General features: G+C 38.9%; 1 protein-coding gene across 1 annotated transcript in view; it reads right to left on the reverse strand.

Moving 5' to 3' along the window:
* Positions 1 to 862: 862 nt before the first annotated feature.
* impg2a (interphotoreceptor matrix proteoglycan 2a) overlaps positions 863 to 20,947 on the reverse strand; it is a 31,097-nt gene continuing 11,012 nt past the window's right edge. The window contains exons 10-21 of the mRNA XM_034694043.1: positions 20,736 to 20,947; positions 17,709 to 17,752; positions 15,056 to 15,236; positions 14,248 to 14,927; positions 13,214 to 13,501; positions 12,899 to 13,118; positions 11,284 to 11,494; positions 9,834 to 10,022; positions 8,145 to 8,346; positions 6,124 to 6,203; positions 5,636 to 5,699; positions 863 to 3,292 (exon numbers count right to left, since the gene is read on the reverse strand). Coding sequence (XP_034549934.1) covers positions 5,657 to 5,699; positions 6,124 to 6,203; positions 8,145 to 8,346; positions 9,834 to 10,022; positions 11,284 to 11,494; positions 12,899 to 13,118; positions 13,214 to 13,501; positions 14,248 to 14,927; positions 15,056 to 15,236; positions 17,709 to 17,752; positions 20,736 to 20,947 — 2,350 coding nt within the window. The 3' untranslated portion in view covers positions 863 to 3,292; positions 5,636 to 5,656. The remainder of the gene's footprint in view (positions 3,293 to 5,635; positions 5,700 to 6,123; positions 6,204 to 8,144; positions 8,347 to 9,833; positions 10,023 to 11,283; positions 11,495 to 12,898; positions 13,119 to 13,213; positions 13,502 to 14,247; positions 14,928 to 15,055; positions 15,237 to 17,708; positions 17,753 to 20,735) is intronic.

The raw sequence follows: 20,947 nt of genomic DNA on the forward strand, positions 1-20,947 counted from the left end.
AATTCATAGAAATGTGATGCTGTTTTTTAGTCCAGCCTTACTCAGTGCTAAACTTTCTGATATGTAATGTAAGGTATGTTGTCTATTGAGTGGATGGTTATCGACATCAGAATCCTGACAGTGATGGGATCCTTAAAAGTTTTTGCCACAGTGTCAACAGTCAGTGGGGAAATATGCCACTTACCTTTTTTGATTCAACATGTGTGATCGATTGTTCCTGGTGTTGCTTTTGCTGTTGAGAATTAATCACAGTTGTTGGGGTTTTCAAACCAATCAGAATCAAGTATTTAACACAGCTGGGTAATACATTATGAAATAACTTTCCTACAAATGCATTAACATGTAGACCCTGCTTGTTGTGTCTTGTCTGGGTTGAATTGCTGTTAAGCAGTTTTCTTTGATAACTAATCTGTATACTTTAGAGGTTTGTAACGTATGTTTTGTAGATTCAGTTCTTACTCTGAGAAGTAACTCATTATGGCAGCTGAGCAGAAGTACAATGTACCGAGCATTGTACTTCTACAATGTACTGAGTATTGTACGGAGCTGCATTACTACATTAGAAAAGAAGACATGGTAGCTGATCTTTGGCCTAGAGGTTTAGTCGTGCACCCCATATACAGAGGCTGAAGCCCTTGTTGAAGCGGTTGCTGGTTCCACTCCAGATCATGACTAGTTGCTGCATGTCTTCCCTCACTCTCTGCTCCTCACATTCCCTCTCTCTTCAGCTGTCCTGTCATGAAGAAATAAAAAAGCCCAAAATTTAAATAAAAGAAAAAACGTACCACCTTAGTCTACATTTTGTACCAAAAATCGATTTCGTACAGATTACAGTTTTATTTAGTAAATTACAGAGCTGCATGTTATATTAACACTGTTAAATGATGAAACAGTTAATCAGTATAAAAAGAATATGTTCATAGAATGACAAACACATGATTTATACTGTTAGTAATGTCTCTGATGTCATGAACATGGCTGAACACTGCGTGTTTGATGATTGTCCCTCAGTACTGGTGGCATGGAGATTATTGACAGGTCTATATGATGAAATTAAAAAACAAAACAAATCCCAAAAACATGCATATAAAACAAAACTGAATAAGCACACAGAAAAGGCATGACACTGTAACAGAAGTCTGCTCCTGCTGGGTTTTTTTGCTCATGCAGACCTCCAAAATAAGAGCAAAGTTAAGAAGCATGTAATGTAAACAAGAAGCTAGGACATAATCTGCTGATTCTGACCCTGAGAGGTCAGAGGTCATGCTAGCCAACAACAACAACAAAGGAAAATATATACTGATCACACTTTGCTGCAGCTGTAAGGTCCATTAAAAAACAAGTTGGATCAAGAATAACTAGCCCAGAGGGAAACATGAAAATACAGAACAAATCACATGAGTTAGTCCATCAGAGGGTTCCAGATTGAGGAGCAGGAGCACGGCCAGAGAAATATTTGAAGTGCAAGTCATTTTTCAAGTACTGCTCGTAGACTTGAAGTTTTTATCAGGAGACATGGCTTGAGATTGTCTTGTTCAAGTGTACAAGTTGTTCATCTTGTTACATCCAACAGTACAAATCAACATTTCATCGAATCCATGCTCCACCTGCCCCACAGTATTTCCCTCCTGTAACATGTTTTCAGTTATTTCAGGATCCAGTGAGTTTATACTCTCTACCTGTGTCCCATCACCACTGTTTTCCCTTTCTCACATCTAGCTCACCACTCATTTACTAACTTACACAATAGTTTTTGATAGATGGACCCAAAATAGGTAGAAAATGGACGTCCACTCTACTTCATGTTTGGGTTATTTGACATTAATGGACACTAGCACTGAATTTGGCCACTCTAAAGAAACAATTTGACTTTTTTTTGGATAGCTGCTCTCTGGCAAGGATTATTTTTGAACGGACTGAAAAACATTTTTACATGTGTACATTAAATATAAGCCTACAGCCAGCAGCCATTTAACTGTTCAGCACAAAGATTGTAAACAGGGGGAAACAGCTAGCCTGGCTCCGTCCAGTTTAAATGCGCCTACTCTCTGCAATTAATCTGTAAAATCCGTAATTAGTGAGCTTTGGTTGCACAAAGCTTCAAAGCTTACCAATTACTTTCACCTCAGAAGTTCTGTCTTTGGTGCTGTTTGTTTGTCTGCAGGATTACTGGAAGGGTTTGTGTGAGTGTGTGTTAGTGTGTGTGGGGGGGGTGGTGGTTAAGGATGTCATTGAAGAGTAATAGCAGATCCGACTCATCAACAAGTGATAACTTTGACCAAATTCAATTCTTAAAGTAGTTGCACAAGTATTTCATTGAAAATTGGACTATTAGCCTTGACATCGGTCGGTGCTCTGCAGTGTCCTTCTGGTTCGTGTTACATTATTGTTCTTCAATACATCCATACAAATTTTGTTGACTTTTAACAGATCCAGGCGAGCTGGATTTCTCCTAGTTTCCTGTCTTTTCTGCTAAGCTATGCTAATGGTTGCTTGAAGTTAGTTTCATATTGGATTGACAGATAAAAGATCTTCTTATCCAACTTCCTAACAGATAAGTTATAAAACTATTTCCATCAATATTGAGCTTTTATTTTAATGTTAAGTGTCATTTAAGATGACCCATTTTAATTGTTTTTGAATCTGTAAAGGTTAGTCTTTATATGCAACTATATTCCATACAGTATTTTAATTTTTGATAGCACCATGGACTAAAAAAAATGCAGCTTTCCCAGTGCCCCTATGAAAAGACCTAAAGAGTAAAACTGAGCTTCATAGAGACAGAATATACAGGGAACTGTTTACAACATCTCATCTATCAAATATCCAAATAATAACACTATTTACATATTCACAGTTTTAAGTTCTTCCATTAAAAAGTGGATAGATATGACATTGTGAGACAGAGCTGATGATTCCCCTAAAGAAGAATTCTACTGTAGACAGGTTTGATGTGTCTGCCAAAATTTCAAGTATCAGGATGCGGTCCAGTTTTCCCAGCAGGGAGTTGTCCATTATATGACAAATGTGAACACGTCCCTTGATGTCGCAGCCAGCTCACAGTCAAGAGAAGGCACCGAGGAAGGACGAAGAACAGTCAGTGCTCCTGCCCAAACAGGCAGGTTCGGGCAAGATCCGGACATACCCAGATGATGAGAGGGTTCATTGGTCTGTAGCATAATAGTCTGCTGAATGAAGAAGAAGTCCGCCTTGAACGCTCCAGACTCTGAGTGATGAACGAGTGGAGATTCTTGACAGGCGGCTTCAGTTTTTTTAACATAGAGGCATGTTTCTGTGCATCAGGAAAAAAAAAAAAGGTCAGTGTACACAAATAAACACTCCAGAGTCAACTTCTTTATGCATTTCTGAAGGTTGTTGCTTGTGTATTATCCTAGTTTTAAGAAACTAAAATAGTCTCTGATTCAGAAACTATAGTTTAGCTTCCCTGTCTTATGTTTAGAATATGCAAAAAGCCAATTAATGATTCAGCAATTCAAAAAAACAATGTTCTTTTTTGGGGAAATATGCTCAAAAGTAACTGAGACATAAAGTCAGGCATAAGAAAGTCTGCATTCAGCAATAACTACAAGCCGGAGGAGACCTCAACTTCCTGTGGCCAAGAAAACCTCATTAAACATCAACACATTGGTTTAATATATTTGTTTTGTTCTTTTTGAGACTTTAACAACTTAAGAGAAACATATTGAATGTGTTTCTTTTCAACTTTACTGGTAAAAATATTTTATTACTTTAGTACAGAGTCAGGCTAGCTGTTTCCACCTGCTTCCAGTCCTGCAGCTAAGCTAGGCTTACTACATCTCACTTTAGTTTCATGCTTAATGTCCAGATGTGAGGGTGGCATCAATCGTTTTATGAAAGTCTAAACCAAGAAGAGAATGATTATAAGATTTCAAAGTCTTATGTACAGATGTTATTTGTGTGTGAGCTAGAAGTGGAATTGTTGTTTTGAGCCTACAAACGCTTTTAAATACTGCGGGGCAGATACCACCGACTCTACGACATCTACGCCCCCTCCAGAGCACTGAGGTCTGCTGATCAGATGCGTCTTGTCGTGCCAAAAAGCCGACAAAAGACGAGGGGTGACCGAGCTTTTTCTGTGGTAGCTCCTAAACTGTGGAATGAGCTACCCACCCAAGTCAAAATGGCCCCCACCCTGGATCTTTTTAAATCACATCTTAAAACTCATTTTTACTCCTTGGCTTTTAATACAGCATGAGAGTTTGTGTTGGTCTCTGTTTGTCCTTTAATGCACTGTATTTTAAATTTTACTATTATTTATTTCTACTGTTGGTATTTGTTGTGCAGCACTTTGGTAACCTTGTTGTTTTTAAAATGTGCTATATAAATGAAATGGATTGGATTAGATTGGACTCTCTGCTGACGGTAAATATTTCACTCTAATTGAGCGGGGCCGGTGTTGGTGAAACGGGTGTTATTTGCAATGAGGCTCATTTGAATAGAAAAGGGCCTGTTTTGCTCCAAATGAATGCATAATGGATCATTTAAAAGTATGCTAACAACACTGATGCACAGAGATTGTAAAGCATTTAACCATTTGTGCAACCCTTTTGGCTTATTTGCACAGGTTTAAAGGGTGTAGAAGCTGTGCAGTGATTGAGTGAATCAGACCCTGTTAAAGCCATAGACTGTATAAAATATGGACGTAGTATCTGTGACGTCACCCATCTGTTTCTGAAGCACTGTTTTGAGGCCAATCGTCGGCGTCAGCCATATTACTGCTGTCGAGCGATTGTGACGTAAAGAGGCGGGCTTTGAGCCTCCTAGCCAACAGCTGCGGTGTTCCCGCCTGTCAATCAAGTCAGCTGTGCCTCTCATTGGAAGACTCGTAATCTCAATATCTTCAAAATTCCTGCTTTAGATAAAAATTCACCCCCGTGTACAGTGTGTGCCGATTGAGAAATGAGCTATCCAGACTACACTCGTCTTTTGTACCAGGCTGTAAACATGTTTATTTCAGCTGTAAAGATCCTCTTTTTTTAATTGGTGTGTATGTGGTTTCCGGTACTTCCGGAGCCAGCCTCAAGCGGATCCTCGATGAACTGCAGTTTTTAGCACTTCTGCATTGGACTCATATTTTTAGACCGGAGGTTACCGCTTGGTTAAAGCTCAATTAGGGAATTAAAAATTAACAAAAGCTATTAACCCTTTGTGCGCCACTTGGTTTCGACTCTGTATTGGAACTTTGTTAAATCGTTCATTTCCAATAGAATAAATTCCAATTCAAGTATAACTTTTAAAGTTCGAACCATCTTTTATAAATATATTAAACCAAGTATTGATAACGTATCATAGACAAACCTTAGTAAAATATATGTCTTCTTCAAATTAGTATTTCACTTATTTCATACAGCTTAAGCAGTAAACAAAAAGCCTGTTTGGTTGTTTGCTAAATTTTGTGGAATAGAGATGGATCTCTTATCCCTACATCAGCATGCACATGACCAAGCTCAGTTTCTCTCCATCTTCTAAGTTGTTTTTCTAAATATAGTTTAAGGTTCATTTCTCAAATTTGCTAGAGCCAAACTCAGCTATGCAGTTGGATAAAAACTGCAAACTTAGAAAGTGGAACGCACTCATCAACAAAAAAAAATACCTTGTTGTTCACAGGAGAACTTTATGCCTGTACAGAGGAGCTCTCTCTGCGGGTATCCACGACACTGCAGAAGAAACAAACAAATACAAATAAGATTTCATCTTTCTAAGTGAATTAGTTACTTTATTTACACACACACAACTTAACTCAGGTCTATCTGGCACGAAGAATCTCCATGGCCCACAGAATGATGATCTACAGCCAGATACAACTTAAAAACACTCCACTCAAACACGCTCCTCCTGCTTAACTGTTGGCAGACACAGGAATGTCTGTTCCTCCTAATGATGTCTATCTCACTGAATGAGCTCCTGGCCTGGCTCGATGATGATAAATCTGTTCCCACACTGGTTTATTTTTTCGTACAATCTTGCCAGACTCCTTTATCTCAACCTCACTTCCCTCCTTCCTCATGTCCTGGTTTCTTTGGCGTGTGTTTATCTTTTTGCGTTTAAAAAAAAAAAAGGAAAAACAAGAATGGCACTCACGTTTGATGATGCCGAACAAAATCTGCGAACTGCCGGTCCTTAGCGTAGAGCTCAATAATGCGTATCCTGTCCTGGATTTCCTGCAGAAACATATGATAGCATTTGTGTTAGGAAGATTACATCACAAAGAGATAAACAGTAAACTACAGACTGTGGCTCAGTCAAAACATTGACATCATGACACATTTAAACCACCAAAGACATAAATGCCAGTTGGTGATGGATCAAGTTAACGAGCTGGGATTTCCAAATTCAGATAGTTGTCAGGTGAAATATTGATGTAGGAAATGAAAGTGATGTCCCATGCCTTAGTCATTAAGTACTTAACAACATGCACTTCCAAATTGAATAATTCTACAGCGTGAAATGAGTAAAACAAACAGCTGTATTCCCAAGTCTCTTGATTGCAACTGCCCAACAGTGTTTTCAACTTCCTAAATGAAAATCACAAAAACTAAATGTAAGATCATTTATTGAAAACTGGACCTTTGAGCTATGATGCCCTTGGTTCACCAGATTTCGACTCTATGCTGGAATGCTAAATTGAGTTTATGATGAGGTCTTTCAAAAAGTTACTCTTTCTCTGTATACAGGACTCCCTAAAAAGTCCATCAGACAACTGCAGCTCACACAGAATGCTGCTGCTCGAGTCCTAACAAGGACCAACAAAGTAGACCACATCACTCCAGTTCTTAGATCTCAACACTGGCTTCCTGACTGTCAGAGAATAGACTTTAAAATCCTGCTGATGGTTTATAAAGCACTGAATGGTTTAGGCCCAAAATACATTGCTGATCTGCTGCTACTGTATGAACCACCTCGACCTCTGAGGTCATCAGGTACTGGTCTGCTTTCAGTCCCTAGAGTCCAAACAAAACATGGTGAAGCAGCGTTTAGTCATTATGCACCATATATCTGGAACACACTCCCTGAAAGCTGTAGGTCCGCTCCAACTCTCACCTCTTTTAAATCAAGGATTAAGACTTTTTTATTTGCCTTCCTATCTTAGCTCATTTTAGCTCGCTTTAAATGCAAAATGCAAAATTGAATGTCATTTTAATATATTCTATACTATATTTGTCATTTTAATTGTGTTCTTTTATGCTTGTCTTAATGTTTCCAATGCTTTTAATCTTTTGATGTAAAGCACATTGAGTTGCCCTCGTGTATGAAATGCGCTATACAAATAAAGTTGCCTTGCCTTGTCTATACCAACAAGAAAGAGAAACATAAGAATGAGGCCTTTGCACAGCCCGTTAAAGACTGTGGGAATGCTCAAAGATTGGTATTCCAGTTGCTCCATTCATTGTCTTTGGAGAGTTGATTAAAGCTCCAGTGGGGAACTTTTTGTTTGTGTTGATTTTGGCGCCCCCTTGGGACAAGGGATACCTGTTGTATTTTTGCTGATCTTGGCCTGGGCCAAGTGCAAAGAGTGTTTTCTGACATGAAATCTCAAATTTATCATGAGTAGATGGTGGGGTAAAAGTTAAAAAAGGGGTTTTCATTGTCTTGTCTGCCACCTACTCCCTCCCATCTGTTACTGCTATTAAAAAATACATACAGAAAGTATTAATCTTCTTCCTGACAGTCTTGTTTGCCTTTGTAGGTCATTACAAAGCCTTACTGTTAAGTTCAGTCTGTTTCATAAGCAGTCAAATATTTGCATATAGCTTTAAAAGAAGTGGTAACATTTAACTAGAATTCAACTTTAGATAAAATCATAGAAAAAATAAAGAGTTTATGTATTAATTACTAATTTATAGAATATATCAATTTCAAAATGCAGTCTTGTTTTTTTTCAGGATTTTTTTTAGTTCAAGAAACAAAAATGATCTTCACAAAACTGATGAAATTCAGCATAGTGAACTTCAGTGGCTTTGTGTTTAAAGAGGACAACCTTTGTACTTTAACCTGTATCTTTGATGATTTGTCACAACATGGGGATAATAGAATACTGATTTTATCACCAAGTAAAAACACCCTCTTCATGTGCTTCTAAGTACCAGCTCACACGCACACACCTCCTTGGTCAGTTCACTGTTCTCATAGATGTGTCGTATCTCCTCGCTGCTGAAGTCAGTGGAGGCCTCTGCGCTGGCACTGCTGTACACGGGCGCTTCAGGATACCGGCGATAGTAGTGGCTGTAACCCGTAGTGGCCTCGCTCTCATACATGGGGTTGTACTTTGTTGCCCTCTCCAGCGATGGCAGACTCTCAGCCCTCCTGTGGAGCATCACAGAAACAGACAAATCAGTCCCTTTTGGCCTAAGAGACAACTAGGTCAATAGACCAAGCTGCAGTCACAACTTTAAGCTTGTTAACCTGTATTAACCCCGGATGAATCCGTGCATTTCTGCCAGATTTAGATTTGAATCTTTCACCCTTTTTTAAGGGGTTGAACACTTTTTGGGAACAGATTAACACCATTTCTGATAAGTTAATTGGCTGAGGTTAGAAAAGGGGTTCTCTGCCGGCTGCTCCGGTAAACACGCCACATGCACACAGTGACAGACAATGAGGAGATAATTTGTGTGTTCGTGTCTCCAAAAGGAGAGAGAAGAGTGAAAGAGGATCAAAGTAGGATGACAGATAATAGGCCCCTGCTACTGGAGAAGACAATGAGGATACAATCATGTCTCAACGTATTCTCTCCTTCAGGGAAAGTAAGCAGGCTCCTCTAAAGAAAAGTCTGTGGAGGGAAAATGCATTATGTACTGTTTATGTATCAAGCAGTTTAAATTAAACATATAGAGGATGTATGAATTAAAGTGATATCCCTCCTTCTATATTAGGCATAATAATGTTCCACAACTAAACTTTCTTTAAAAATTCTTCAGACATTATAAAACTTTTTTTAACTAACCCTCCTGTTATGTTTGTTTCTCTGGAACAGCAACTTCTGGGTCAATTTGACCCGGGGGCATATTCAATTATCCAAAAGTGTCAGAACCCCAAAAAATCCCAATATACATTATCTGAATCTAATTTTTAACTCCATTAATAATCATTTAAATCAAGATTTAGTCCATTGGTGTTCTTTAGCTCTCACAGATCAAGGTTCAATGAGGATAACTCACAAGTTTTTCATTCAAATTAATGTTGAAACTTTTTAAATGTACATTGGAAAGCCCTAAATATAAATACAATAGTTTTACATGACATAGATTTTTGTTCATTTTATTTAACATTTTCAATTATTTATTTTTTTTGAATGAAGTGATAAATTAACAAGACTCCTCTTCTGTCACATGCTGCCCAGATTTTTATGCTGTATTTAGCTGGTTTGGAAGGCATATATTGCCTAAAATAGACTTTAAAAAGGGTCAATTTGACCCGCAACATAACAGGAGGGTTAAAGAGCTTTAAGAATGGAAATTTGTCAGCACAAATATCTGTTTGTTGGAAACACAATTAAAGACTGTTTTGTGAACCACTTTGTCACCCACTGGTAACTTATTTTACAAAATAAATAAAAAATCTGAAAACTAATTTAGTGGTGTAGAGTAAAAAAAAATCTAATTTGTGAACTTAAATGATGGATTGAAAAGTCAAATATATATGCCCCCAATCACTTCAATTAAAGTTTCATTCTGGGCTTTCTGTTATGTAGCGTTAGTACAATAGGTCATGGATTAGATTCCTGATCTAGTTAATGTGTCTGACTCGATCATTACGGACCGGCAACAATGGGAACTTAAGCTGTTTCTCACCTAATGGGGTCCTCTGACTCATCCTTGTCATACTGATCCCGTAACGTCCTGGCGAGGAAGAAGATGACTCCAGAGGCCACCAACAGGAATCCAGCCACAGAGGCGATCGCTATGCCGACCACCAGCGGCTCGGATACGTACTCCTCGCAGTGCTCTCCTCTGTACCACCAGTTCTCCCCGACGCGACACCTGAGACAATATTTTCAGAACATTTTGGCAAAATCATCAAATAATTTCCACTCAGAACTTCAGCAATGACAAAAACAGACATTACTCTCAAACAAATCTTTGGACCAAATGAGTTAGAGGAACTGCATCACTTGTTTTCGTTCTGTGCTGAATTAATAAAGAATGTAGAAATAACCAAATCACTTGGTCACGTTTTGTCTTAACTTTGTTAATAACGTGCAAAATTAAACTGTTCAGTGAGTGTAATATAAGCAGAATTAACTTGTTTTGGAAAACTAATAACCTTTAAAAACCTCTTTCCTGTTGCTGTTGAGTAATGAAGTACTTCTGGTCAGACAATGTGCAATAAGCAAGAATCCAACAACATCTGCAGCTGTCTGCATGTTTTATGATGTTCTTGTGAGTGTGAAACAAAAGTCAGCGCTCATCTTGACACAGTCTCTCTGTTCATAATCATTCAATTCAACGTGCACCACACACACAACACAGCCAGAGGACACGTTTCTGTCACTGGTTTGGATTACTGGCATATCATGTGACACATTTTACACACAGGCAGTTGTCTGTTTGGACATGACGCACTTACTGGAACACTCATAAGAAAATAGTTTAAAAAGTAAGCCTTGGAAATGTTTGAATATAACAGGAATTAAACAGAGCTACAACACAATATAATGAAAAATATTTCACTAGACAAAAATGTGTTAATATGCATCCAGGGGCTGAAAACAACGAATCCCAACACTAATCAATTATGGCTCCCCAGATGGCTCTCATTGTTTTCATTTGTAAATAAATACTACCAGAGGGATAAAGTAAATTAAAATGACCAACTGCCAAATATTTCAGTATGAGATCAAAATCTTTTTTTGTATTCTGTAAACGAGGCCAAACGTAATAAATCATTTGAAGATGTTCAACAGTTGTTTGGAGCCAACTAGGTGTTAACCTAATCTCTATTCCATGTAGGTTGCTGTGATTCAAATTTGTTTGGCAATAGCACATATTTTGGCTCCCAACAATGATACGCCAAACATAAAAATCTTTTACATAAATGTTTGGAGTATTGTGAACATCTCTGAACTCCCTGATATTAACATCCAGTGGAGTCAAGTCAATACAACCCTTGAAACTAGAAGCTCAAAAGCTGGCCTCCTACATGAATTACAACAACATGTTTGAAGTTCTCTTTAGTCTTTAGTCTAAACCTGCACACTCTTCCCACACACACGCTTATCATTTCCCCTTAATCCCCACCCACCTGCAGATGGCTCCCTGGCCCGGGATGATGTCACACTTGCCGTCATTGAGGCAAAAATCTGTCTGCAGGTCACAGATACTCTGACAGGGAAGGTCGTCCACGCTGAAGTAGCCCGCGTTGCAGACACACTCCGCCTCCCCGGACCACTTGTTCACTTTACATTCTGCATACTCGTTACACGCCTGGAACTTACAGGGGTTGGCTCTGTCACCTGGAAAATAAAGAACCGGGAGTGTTAAGAGAAATCAAAACAAAGAAGGATGGCTACAGGCTGTTGCTTGATAATAATGTGATCAGCTATAAAAGAGACATTAAAAGGGCTTTTAAGAATAGTTAAATGTCTTAGATAATGAACTTACACCTAAGTACAAATAGTCAGATGTGAAGATTGTTACTTCTTTTGTTCTAAGCAGTAAATGTTAACTGCAGTTGACTGAAAGCGTGAGAAATGTATGGCATAGCTCTGTATTGTGTCAAAACACATCTTTTCATTGGGACTTTAACAGTTTACTAGAGTACATTTTTTACAAATTTAAGGTTTTGGAAAAGTTAAAACAAAAAAATTAATATTTCAATCTCTACAAAAGCATTTAAGTATGTTTCCCGAATGTTCAAATTCTTTAAATAACATTTTAATTTTACAGATATATTCAGACTTATTTCAGATAAAGAGAATCTAAGTCATTTTCTGAGTTGTTGTTTCTTTGGGGGTTTCTTTATTTCGAAACAAGGACACACAGACTCATTAAGTGTCTATATTTCTTTCTAATGTTGCACAAATGCAAAGGATGATTCAGTATTTTGCCTTGACTGTGACGCAGGCTGACTATGACAAGACACTTCTGGTTGTTTACCAAAAGCATGAATCAGTGATATCATGACTGGCTGATTCCAAGCAGCGTGATGTTTTCATAATAAATGAAGAAAGTGCACGGAACAAGTCCAGCTAGTCTGTGAGTGAACTACTTTTGATAAATACAGGACACATGTTTGTGTGAAACTAGAGCTGCACGCGGTGAACAGTCGGTCAAACAGTGTGTCGACTTGGCTTTTGTCCCCGGAAGCCATTATTAACTCATCCCCTACTGATGTGACCGTGTCGTTTGCCTCTTAAGACCAAGAAGAGTCACGGGAGGAATTCAAACACCTGCTTACACCAGCCTGTTTCACACACTAACATATTTTTAAATTCCAATGTCATGCTGGTGTTCTAATCAACAATGTTCTGAGAGTGCAACCATTTGGTCAAAATTTGAACACTTTGGAAAATGCTTTTAGAAGAAGAGTAAGAAGAAAAGAGTAAATTGCATTTGCATCTTTTTTTTCCATTTACTTCAATCTATATCCACAAGCTGCTGAGCTTAGCCCAGCTTGTGCGTTTCTTGTTCCCTTATATTGACGCAGGCTAGCTGTTTCCAGTCTTTATTTGAGTATACCAAAACCTGGCCCCAGTGTTTTTATGTACTGCCCTTCACAGATGAGTAAGCTTACCCAAAATGATGATCTATTTCTGTATGAAACATGAAACGTGCTTCAAACATCTAATGCTCACACAAGTGTTTTCTCGATCAGAGCACTCATAAAAACAGTACAGTGTACAAAGCTAGGAACCCACCTGACTCCACGTCCAGTGAGTACTTATCGATGGCAAGGTTCATGGTCTGGTAGGCCGTGTTACAGAAGTCCTCCAGGATCAGATAGACAGTGCTGGTAACAGCTTGTTGCACAGGCTTTCCAAACTTCATCCGACTGTTCACCACGATGCTCCCGTTCCTGAAGTTCAGGATCTCCAGGTTCTCAAAGTTAGTCAGGTTGGACTGCAGGTACGGAACCAACTGTGGGAAAAATGAGTTGAGTTTAAAGCCACAAATCAGAGGCTTGGAGACAGTGTGAGGAATGATGACCACAAGTACATGAAATGTGCATCTACCAGCTCTAGGAAGCGTTGCTCCAAAGCTTTGTATTCTGGGGAGCTCTTGTTAAAGAGATCATCAGAGAAGATCATGTTGGTCACCCTCAGGCTGAAGAAAACCATCAGAGCTCTTCCAGGGTTTGCAGGCATGGCGATACTGACTTGGTCAGTGCCGTGTGCCACGCTAAATGGAAAACCCGTGCTGCCATCCTCTGTGTGATTGATCAAACCATAACCATACTGAATCAAATCATACTCCTGGTCTCCGGGGGTGGCATCATCAGGTCCTTCATTCATGGCCTGGATCTGAGGGATAAAAGAGCGGATGGAGAATGAGATAATGCTTTTCACTCTCAACGAGGAGACAACATTCATCCTTTGTCTTATAGGACTGTATTACAACACGAGAAATTAGAAATAAAAATGATGTTTCTACCCAAAATATGAAATTTTCTTACATTCCTACACGGGTGGTGAAGTGTACATTCATGTTTTTCAGTGGGGGGGACTTTTTTGTAAATTTTAACTGGTTTTATATACGCATGGAGGGACAGTAAAAACAGTTTTAAACATTACATTACAACATTACTTGTCATCACCACATTTGGACTGAGTAAAATGTAACCTTCTCCTTATGAACTCAGTGCAAACACTGCATGGAGTGTGCCTATCAACAAATCAAAGAAAATAAACACATTGTGGAAATCAATGCTAATGAGTAAGCTAATTTATTAGCATAATCTTGAAAGAGAAAACCAACACCATGTCGCTAAACATCTTGTATTAGCATTTGCCACGTCTTGCTCCATTAGGTAGAGCACCAAAGATGTTGGCAACATAAACTCTCAGTCTTTGATATCGTTGCCAAGGGTAATAAGCACCTAGAGGCCTTATTAGTGGATGCCATGTCCACATAATTTTACAAAACACATTTGAAAAAAGAAGATATTTACTGCAGTGTACTTAGATTTACACTCAATATATAAGAATTCTAAATTCACTGGGACCCTATGATTTTGTCATTTTTGCAACATATGATTCTTGTCCATTACCTCCACCACTGAAGGGATGACGACGTCAGGTTGTCCATCATGTACCGGGTTTATGTCAGAGATTCTGGTGAATGGTGATTCCCTCTCTGGAGACAGTGCGGTAGGTTGAGGTGGGCTCGGGGTGCCTGTCACTTGTGGCTCCATCTCCTCTTTGTTGACCAGTATGATTTCATCCTCTGTAAGATCTTCTTCTGAGATCGCTGGAGCTTCCACAGCCTTCTCCTCCACTGCAGGAGCTTCAGGTGCAGCCTCTTCCTTCATCTCTATTCCCTGGCTCTCTTCAATCACAGGTACCTCAGAGTGGGTCTCCTGAACTGAAGCTTCAGTCACAACTTCTACAGATTCAGGAGGTGGGGCTAAAGCAGGTAGGTCTTCCTCTGTGATCTCAGATGCTACAGTGGAGGTCTCCGGCTGCTCTGAAATCTCTGCCTCCTCTGCAACGATATCGTTAAGACGATCCTCTTCTGGAGTCAAAGTTGTTGGTTTTTCTCCCACAGCAGCCACCTCAGCAGTCTCTGTGTCAGCCTCAAAAATTACAGCTGGTTTTGTGGTAACCTCCAGGTCTTCTACACCAGAGGACTCAACGTCCACCGGGGGTTTAGGCAGAAGTATGTCTGGAAGCTCCTTGACTGGAGGGGGGTTTACATCTTCCTTCAGCAACAGATCCTCCTCTTCAATGCCTGGAAAAAAAACAAGGACAACAAAAATCTCAACTCATTAATACAATTTTTTTTATTCTGAATCATCAAATTTTAATGACACATCAAAGGGGGAAAAGTTGCATGTGTGAATTGTGATAAACACTCACTGAGGGCTTCAGGTGCAGCAGTGGTCAGGACAGGTGCAGGAGACACAACTGTACTTTCCTCCAGGACGATGACATCATTTTCTGCCGTGGCCTGCAGAGCCCTGAGAACGTCCTCCTTGTTTACATCTTCATTGTGCTCTCTGATGATCACAACCTCTTGTGGCTCGTCTGCAGCTTTGACCTGCATCACAATCAGCTTTTGTTATCTAAACCTATTTGCACCATTCCCCTATAGTGTGCCAAGGTACAGGAATTTTGATTAAGCAGAAGTTTTAAGTTTGTAGGTCAGGTCAATCAAAGCTCCTGCTGGTTCTCTGTGGGTTGGACTGCATTGTTAAGAAGATACGATGCACAAATATCTCTTATGAGAGGAGATGATTAGTAAATTTATGACAGCATTATATTAAATTTATGTCAAATTAAGTGAAAATAAAAAATGACTGAGATGTTTTGCATGGCAGTCCCATCAGAAAGTGGGATAGTAAAGGTTCTCATGTTCATCATTGATTTTTCGCTTATGAGCATTTATATTGTGTGTCATCTTGGCTCTGTATCGTCCTCATCACCCATTTATCATTGCCTTAAGTTTAAGGTTCCACTGGATCACTCCTGTAGATGTTCCTCTGCTGTGGACGTGCCAAGCTCTAGCTACAATCCGACTCCAACTGATGAAGTTGATGTAGTCATATTGCTACTTGTCTCTGTCCATGTCTCTCTCTTTCTGCATCTCCCTCTATCCCTCTTCCCAACCCCAACACAGTCGAGGCAGATGTGTGTCTAACATGAGTCTGGTCCTGCTGGATGTTTTTGCCTGTTAAAAGGAAGTTTGTCTTTGCCACTTGTTAAATGCTGCAAAGTGCTGTGCTCATGGTGGATTAAGACGAGTCAAGACGGTCCTGCCTATAAGATGGTACTGGATCTTATCCTGTCTTGATGTTGGGTCATTGTTATTATTATAACATAGAATACAGTTTAGACCTGCTCTGTTTATAAAGCGCGTTGAGAGAACATTTGTTGTAACTTGGCCCGAAATGAATAAAGATTGACTGACTGATGATTTATTGATAAACCTGATCACCATGTGGGTTTTACCTCCTAATAACCTCCCAGATACTCCTATTGGTGGCAAGTGAGAAAGCTGCAATGCATTAATTACAATCTTAAAATGCTTTGCTCTATTTAGGAAGTAGTGGGACACAACTGAGCAAAGAAGTCAAACACTGTAACTCACATACAATTTATTGGGTAGTTATTATGAGGATTAGATTAGATTAGAAAATCTTTGTCCCCAAGGGGCAATTTGGTTCAAAACAGAAGTCCTACGCATACAAGCAATACACACAACAACAAACACAAGTTCACAAATCAATTCAAGTACATATCCATATAACTTCACTCCCGTGGATGACATCATTCTTCCTGTACATGAGACCAAGGTAAGGTCCTACAGCTTGTTTAAAACCCCAACAGCTGAGGGCACAAATGATTTAAGATATCGGTTTGATCTTGCCCTCCTAGTATAAGTGAACCTCCTCCCTGTTGGCAAAAGTCTAAACTCTGAATAAAGGGGGTGGTGAGGGTCTTCAAGGATGGCCTTTGCCTTCTGAGTGGTTCTCACCTGGTAGAGATGGCCAAGATTATTAAGATTAGTGCCAACGATCTTTCGGCATTTGACAATGAAATCTAACCTGTTTTTGTTAAAAATGCTGAGGTTACCAAACCAAGAGGTCATTGTAAAAGTTAAAATGGGGAAACTCATATTGAACAGCCAATTAGCTGTAAAATAAAGTCATGCAGAGTAAGGCATTAATAAGTGGCTTTATGTTGGCTAATAAAGAACAACAATGCCAGTAGTACAAACAATTGGCACATTTGTCAGAACTGGCTATCTTGACTTTTCCATATTTAACAGTTCAAGATAAATTTAACTGGTGAGAAGAGAGCCAATTATTGACTCACATGAGTCCAAATTATGTATAAAATTTAAGGTAGCTTTTCAACAAAGCTATAAAACTCCATAATCATTTTGTTGGCATTCTGCAGACTCTGCTCTGCCAATATCAACTTGACGAAAGCTTGAAAAAACAACAAAATCTTAAAAATCCCACAGCACAGTAGCTCCGAGTTCCTGCCTGTAAATCAATTACTAATGAGAAGGTTGCCAAACCCTCCCAATTCAAATAATGAGTCATATTAATCACAAAGTAAGCTGAGCTGTAAAGTGAACCAGCAGACACGTTTAGTACAACCCAAACACTGATTAGCATCAAAGAGCTCTTTCTACCACTAGAACACCCACAAGTTAAGACAGACTGTGGATGATTTACTCGTCTGCATGAACTCATATGTGCTGTCTCCATCCTTTACTATCTGTGGTGTGGTGTCCTGTAGCTTTTCACCTAAAATAGCAGTGGATTATTATAGCAAAAGCCACAGTAATCCTCAAAGCCTCACTTCATCCTTGCTGGTGAGCTCATCCCCTACCTGCACTGGAGTGGTCTGGAGAACATCACAAGCCAGTTACATGTTATTGCAACATCAGTCATACTGCAACCGCCAGCTTTTTTAAACATGAGTGATTTATCAACTTAAAGGAGCTCAAAGCAGCTGGAAAGAGATTGTTGTTGTGTTGTTGAGGTAACTTGTTACTTACCGCGGCTCCTCCAGCGGTGTTTAAAGGCTCGGGGACCTCAGACACTGTGGAACCAGGCAGGAATCAAATATTAATTCAAACTGACATACAAAAGGCATAAGAGCCAAATGGCTAAAACAATCGTCCCTGCGGGAGTCTACAGAATCCCTTTAATCGTTACCATTTCAGCACTGACTTCAATTTGACAGCATTACCTTCAGGGGTAAATATCTACAAATCAGTGCTTAAATCTGGAGAGAATATTAGCAACTCGCTGTGGGCCAAAGCTAATACAGCATCACCACCAAAGAAGAGAAACAAAGACAAGATGTCGCTTCAAGTTACCCAACAGCAAAACATGAAAGCCATATGAGAGTGTTTAGCCGTCATTTGTCAAAGCCCACCCGTAATGTGAGCATCAGATGGCACTATTCTCTAGGAAGGCTTGCATGCACAGTAAACTTGAGATACTCATTGTTGTGCAGGACGAAATCTCAAAGCAAGACACTACTGAAATTATTAGCACATTTTTAATTTTCGTCACAGTTTTGGAGAAGAGGCCTGGACAGATTTGAAGGTAGCTTTCCTCGTAAATGTTTTAGATAGAAGAGACGCAGAAGTTTAGTTGTGAGGATTTAAGTGTGTGGTACAAATGGGTCTACAATGATTGGAAACTAAATCTATTTAAAACAAAATGTCTGTTTGCAGATCGCAGAAGAAAGGGCACAAAAGACAACCAGGGATAAAGGAGTCAAACATTTTCTATTATACGGGGTGGTACGGCATGGTATCGTTATCGTAGCGTATACTATCACATGGTATCATTTCATATTGTATCATATCGTTTGGTTTCGTGTCGTTTTGTATCATATCCTATTGTTTCATATTGTTTTGTATCATATCATTTTGTATCGTTTCATATCGTTTTGTATCGTATCATATCATATCGTTTCATATAGTTTTGTTTCGTATCGTTTCACATTGTATCGTAATGATTCTTTTTGTATCGTATCATGTCATTTCGTATCATTGTTTATCGTATCATATCTTATCTGTATCGTTTTGTATCATATCGTATCGTTTCATATAGTTTTGTATTGTATTGTTGTGTATCGTATCGTGTCGTTTCATGTAGTTTTGTATTGTATCATTTTGTATCGTATCGTTTTGCATTGCATTGTATCATATCGTTTCATATAGTTTTGTATCGTATCGTTTTTTTTCGTTTGTTATGTATGGTATCGTTTCACATTGTATCGTATCGTACTGTAATGATTCTTTTTGTATCGTATCATGTCGTTTCATATCGTTTTTTATCGTGTCGTATCGTATCTTATCGTTATGTTTCGTAACGTTTTGCATCGTATTGTATCTTATCCTTTTAATAAAGTTTTGTATCGTATCATTTTGTATCTTTTCATATAGTTGTGTATCGTATCGTTTCACATTGTATCGTACCGTAATGATTCTTTTTGTATCGTATCATGTCGTTTCGTATGGTTTTTTATCATACTGTATCTTATCGTTATGTCTCGTATCATTTTGCATCGTATTGTATCTTATCGTTTTAATAAAGTTTTGTATCGTATCATTTTGTATCTTTTCATATAGTTTTGTATCATATCGTATAGTTGTGTATCGTATCGTTTCACATCGTATCGTACCGTAATGATTCTTTTTGTATCGTATCATGTCATTTTGTATCGTTGTTTATCGTATCGGCTTTTTTTCGTATTGCTATGTATCGTATTGTTTTGCATCGTATTGTATCTTATCGCTTTAATATCGTTTTTTATCATATCGTATCGTTTTGCATCGCATTGTATCTTATCGTTTCATATAGTATGGTTTCGTATTGTATCGGGTTTTTTTCGTTGGTTATGTATCGTATCTTTTCACATTGTATTGTATCGTATCATGTCGTTTCATATTGTTTTTTTATCGTATCGTATCTTATCGTTTTTTTTCGTATCGTTTCGTATCATATCGTATTGTTTCATTTAGTTTTGTATCGTATCATTTTGCATTGTATCGTACCGTAATGATTATTTTTGTATCGTTTAATGCCGTTTCGTATCATATCAGTTCGTAGCTTAATCTGACAAATAAAACAGTATGCTGGCATGGAGTGAGAGAGGTGAACTAACCAAACCTCTACAACATGCTCCTCATCACCGCCTGAGGCTCACAAGTCAAGGCAGTGAGAGCTGATTTTGAACCACTATATACAAATCCTTGGCTCGATGAGATGCTTTGTATGTAATGCTGTTTATCAGATTTTACAGGAAAGAAGAATGTGTGGCATAAAAAAGTAAAACATTCTTGATGCTATTGTGTACAATTCAATATCCCTTCTTTGGCAGTGAATCTGCTATAACAGCCTCAGTGTGTTACAGGGTGCCAGCCATCCATGAACAGAGCAAACGTGAAGTATAACAGCATTAGGATCATTCAAAACAGTGCTGTCCATTTCTGCAGGCTCTACTTTAACAGATTTTCAGTTCCATTACTTTCTAGGATCAAGTGGGTCCAAGCCAAAGTAAAGAATAAAACAAAGTCAAAAAAAATACCCCAAGAGCTCAGATTTCAAACATCCTTTTTTCTAAGTCCTTTTTTACAGACAATTTAATGACAAGGATTAAACTGTAGCATTGAATAAATACACAGCTCCTATAAGTGATGACTCTGTAATTTGTCTATAAGAAATGGCCCACTTTTGAGCTGATATTTTTCATAAATATTTCTCTGTCCTCTTTGACAGAAGGAGCAGACAAATAAGAAACAGATGAGACTATTAAAACCCTGGAATGTTTTCTCAAGTGGTGTAGCGCATGTAATAATACCAATGCTGGATCTAATGTGTCTCTATTTGATATGACATTTGGAGCTTTTCCCTGCACTGCACGCACTACCACTGCCAATGCTTTCCCAATGACTTCACTGCTATGCCAATTAAATAAATAGCCCTAATGGTGGCATGTGTGTGTTCTGTTACAGTTCAGGGGAATATTTTAAAACTCAGCAGTCATGCTCTGGCCATCGTCTTACCGCTCTCAAGCTCGGGTGGCTGCATGGCTTCGGTGACAAAGTTTTTGATCTCGCTAATGTTGTAGACAGTAGGACGCTTCAGCTCCATGACCTCACGGTATGAATTCTCCACCAGGTTGGACTGTAGGGTCAGGTAGTCCATCTGTTCATTGGTCGCTCCATTTCCATCCACCACCAATGTGACGGCAAAGTCCACCATCACGCCATCTTGC

Source organism: Notolabrus celidotus, chromosome 10 (assembly GCF_009762535.1).
Source record: "Notolabrus celidotus isolate fNotCel1 chromosome 10, fNotCel1.pri, whole genome shotgun sequence".
Classification (NCBI taxonomy): Eukaryota; Metazoa; Chordata; class Actinopteri; order Labriformes; family Labridae; genus Notolabrus; species Notolabrus celidotus.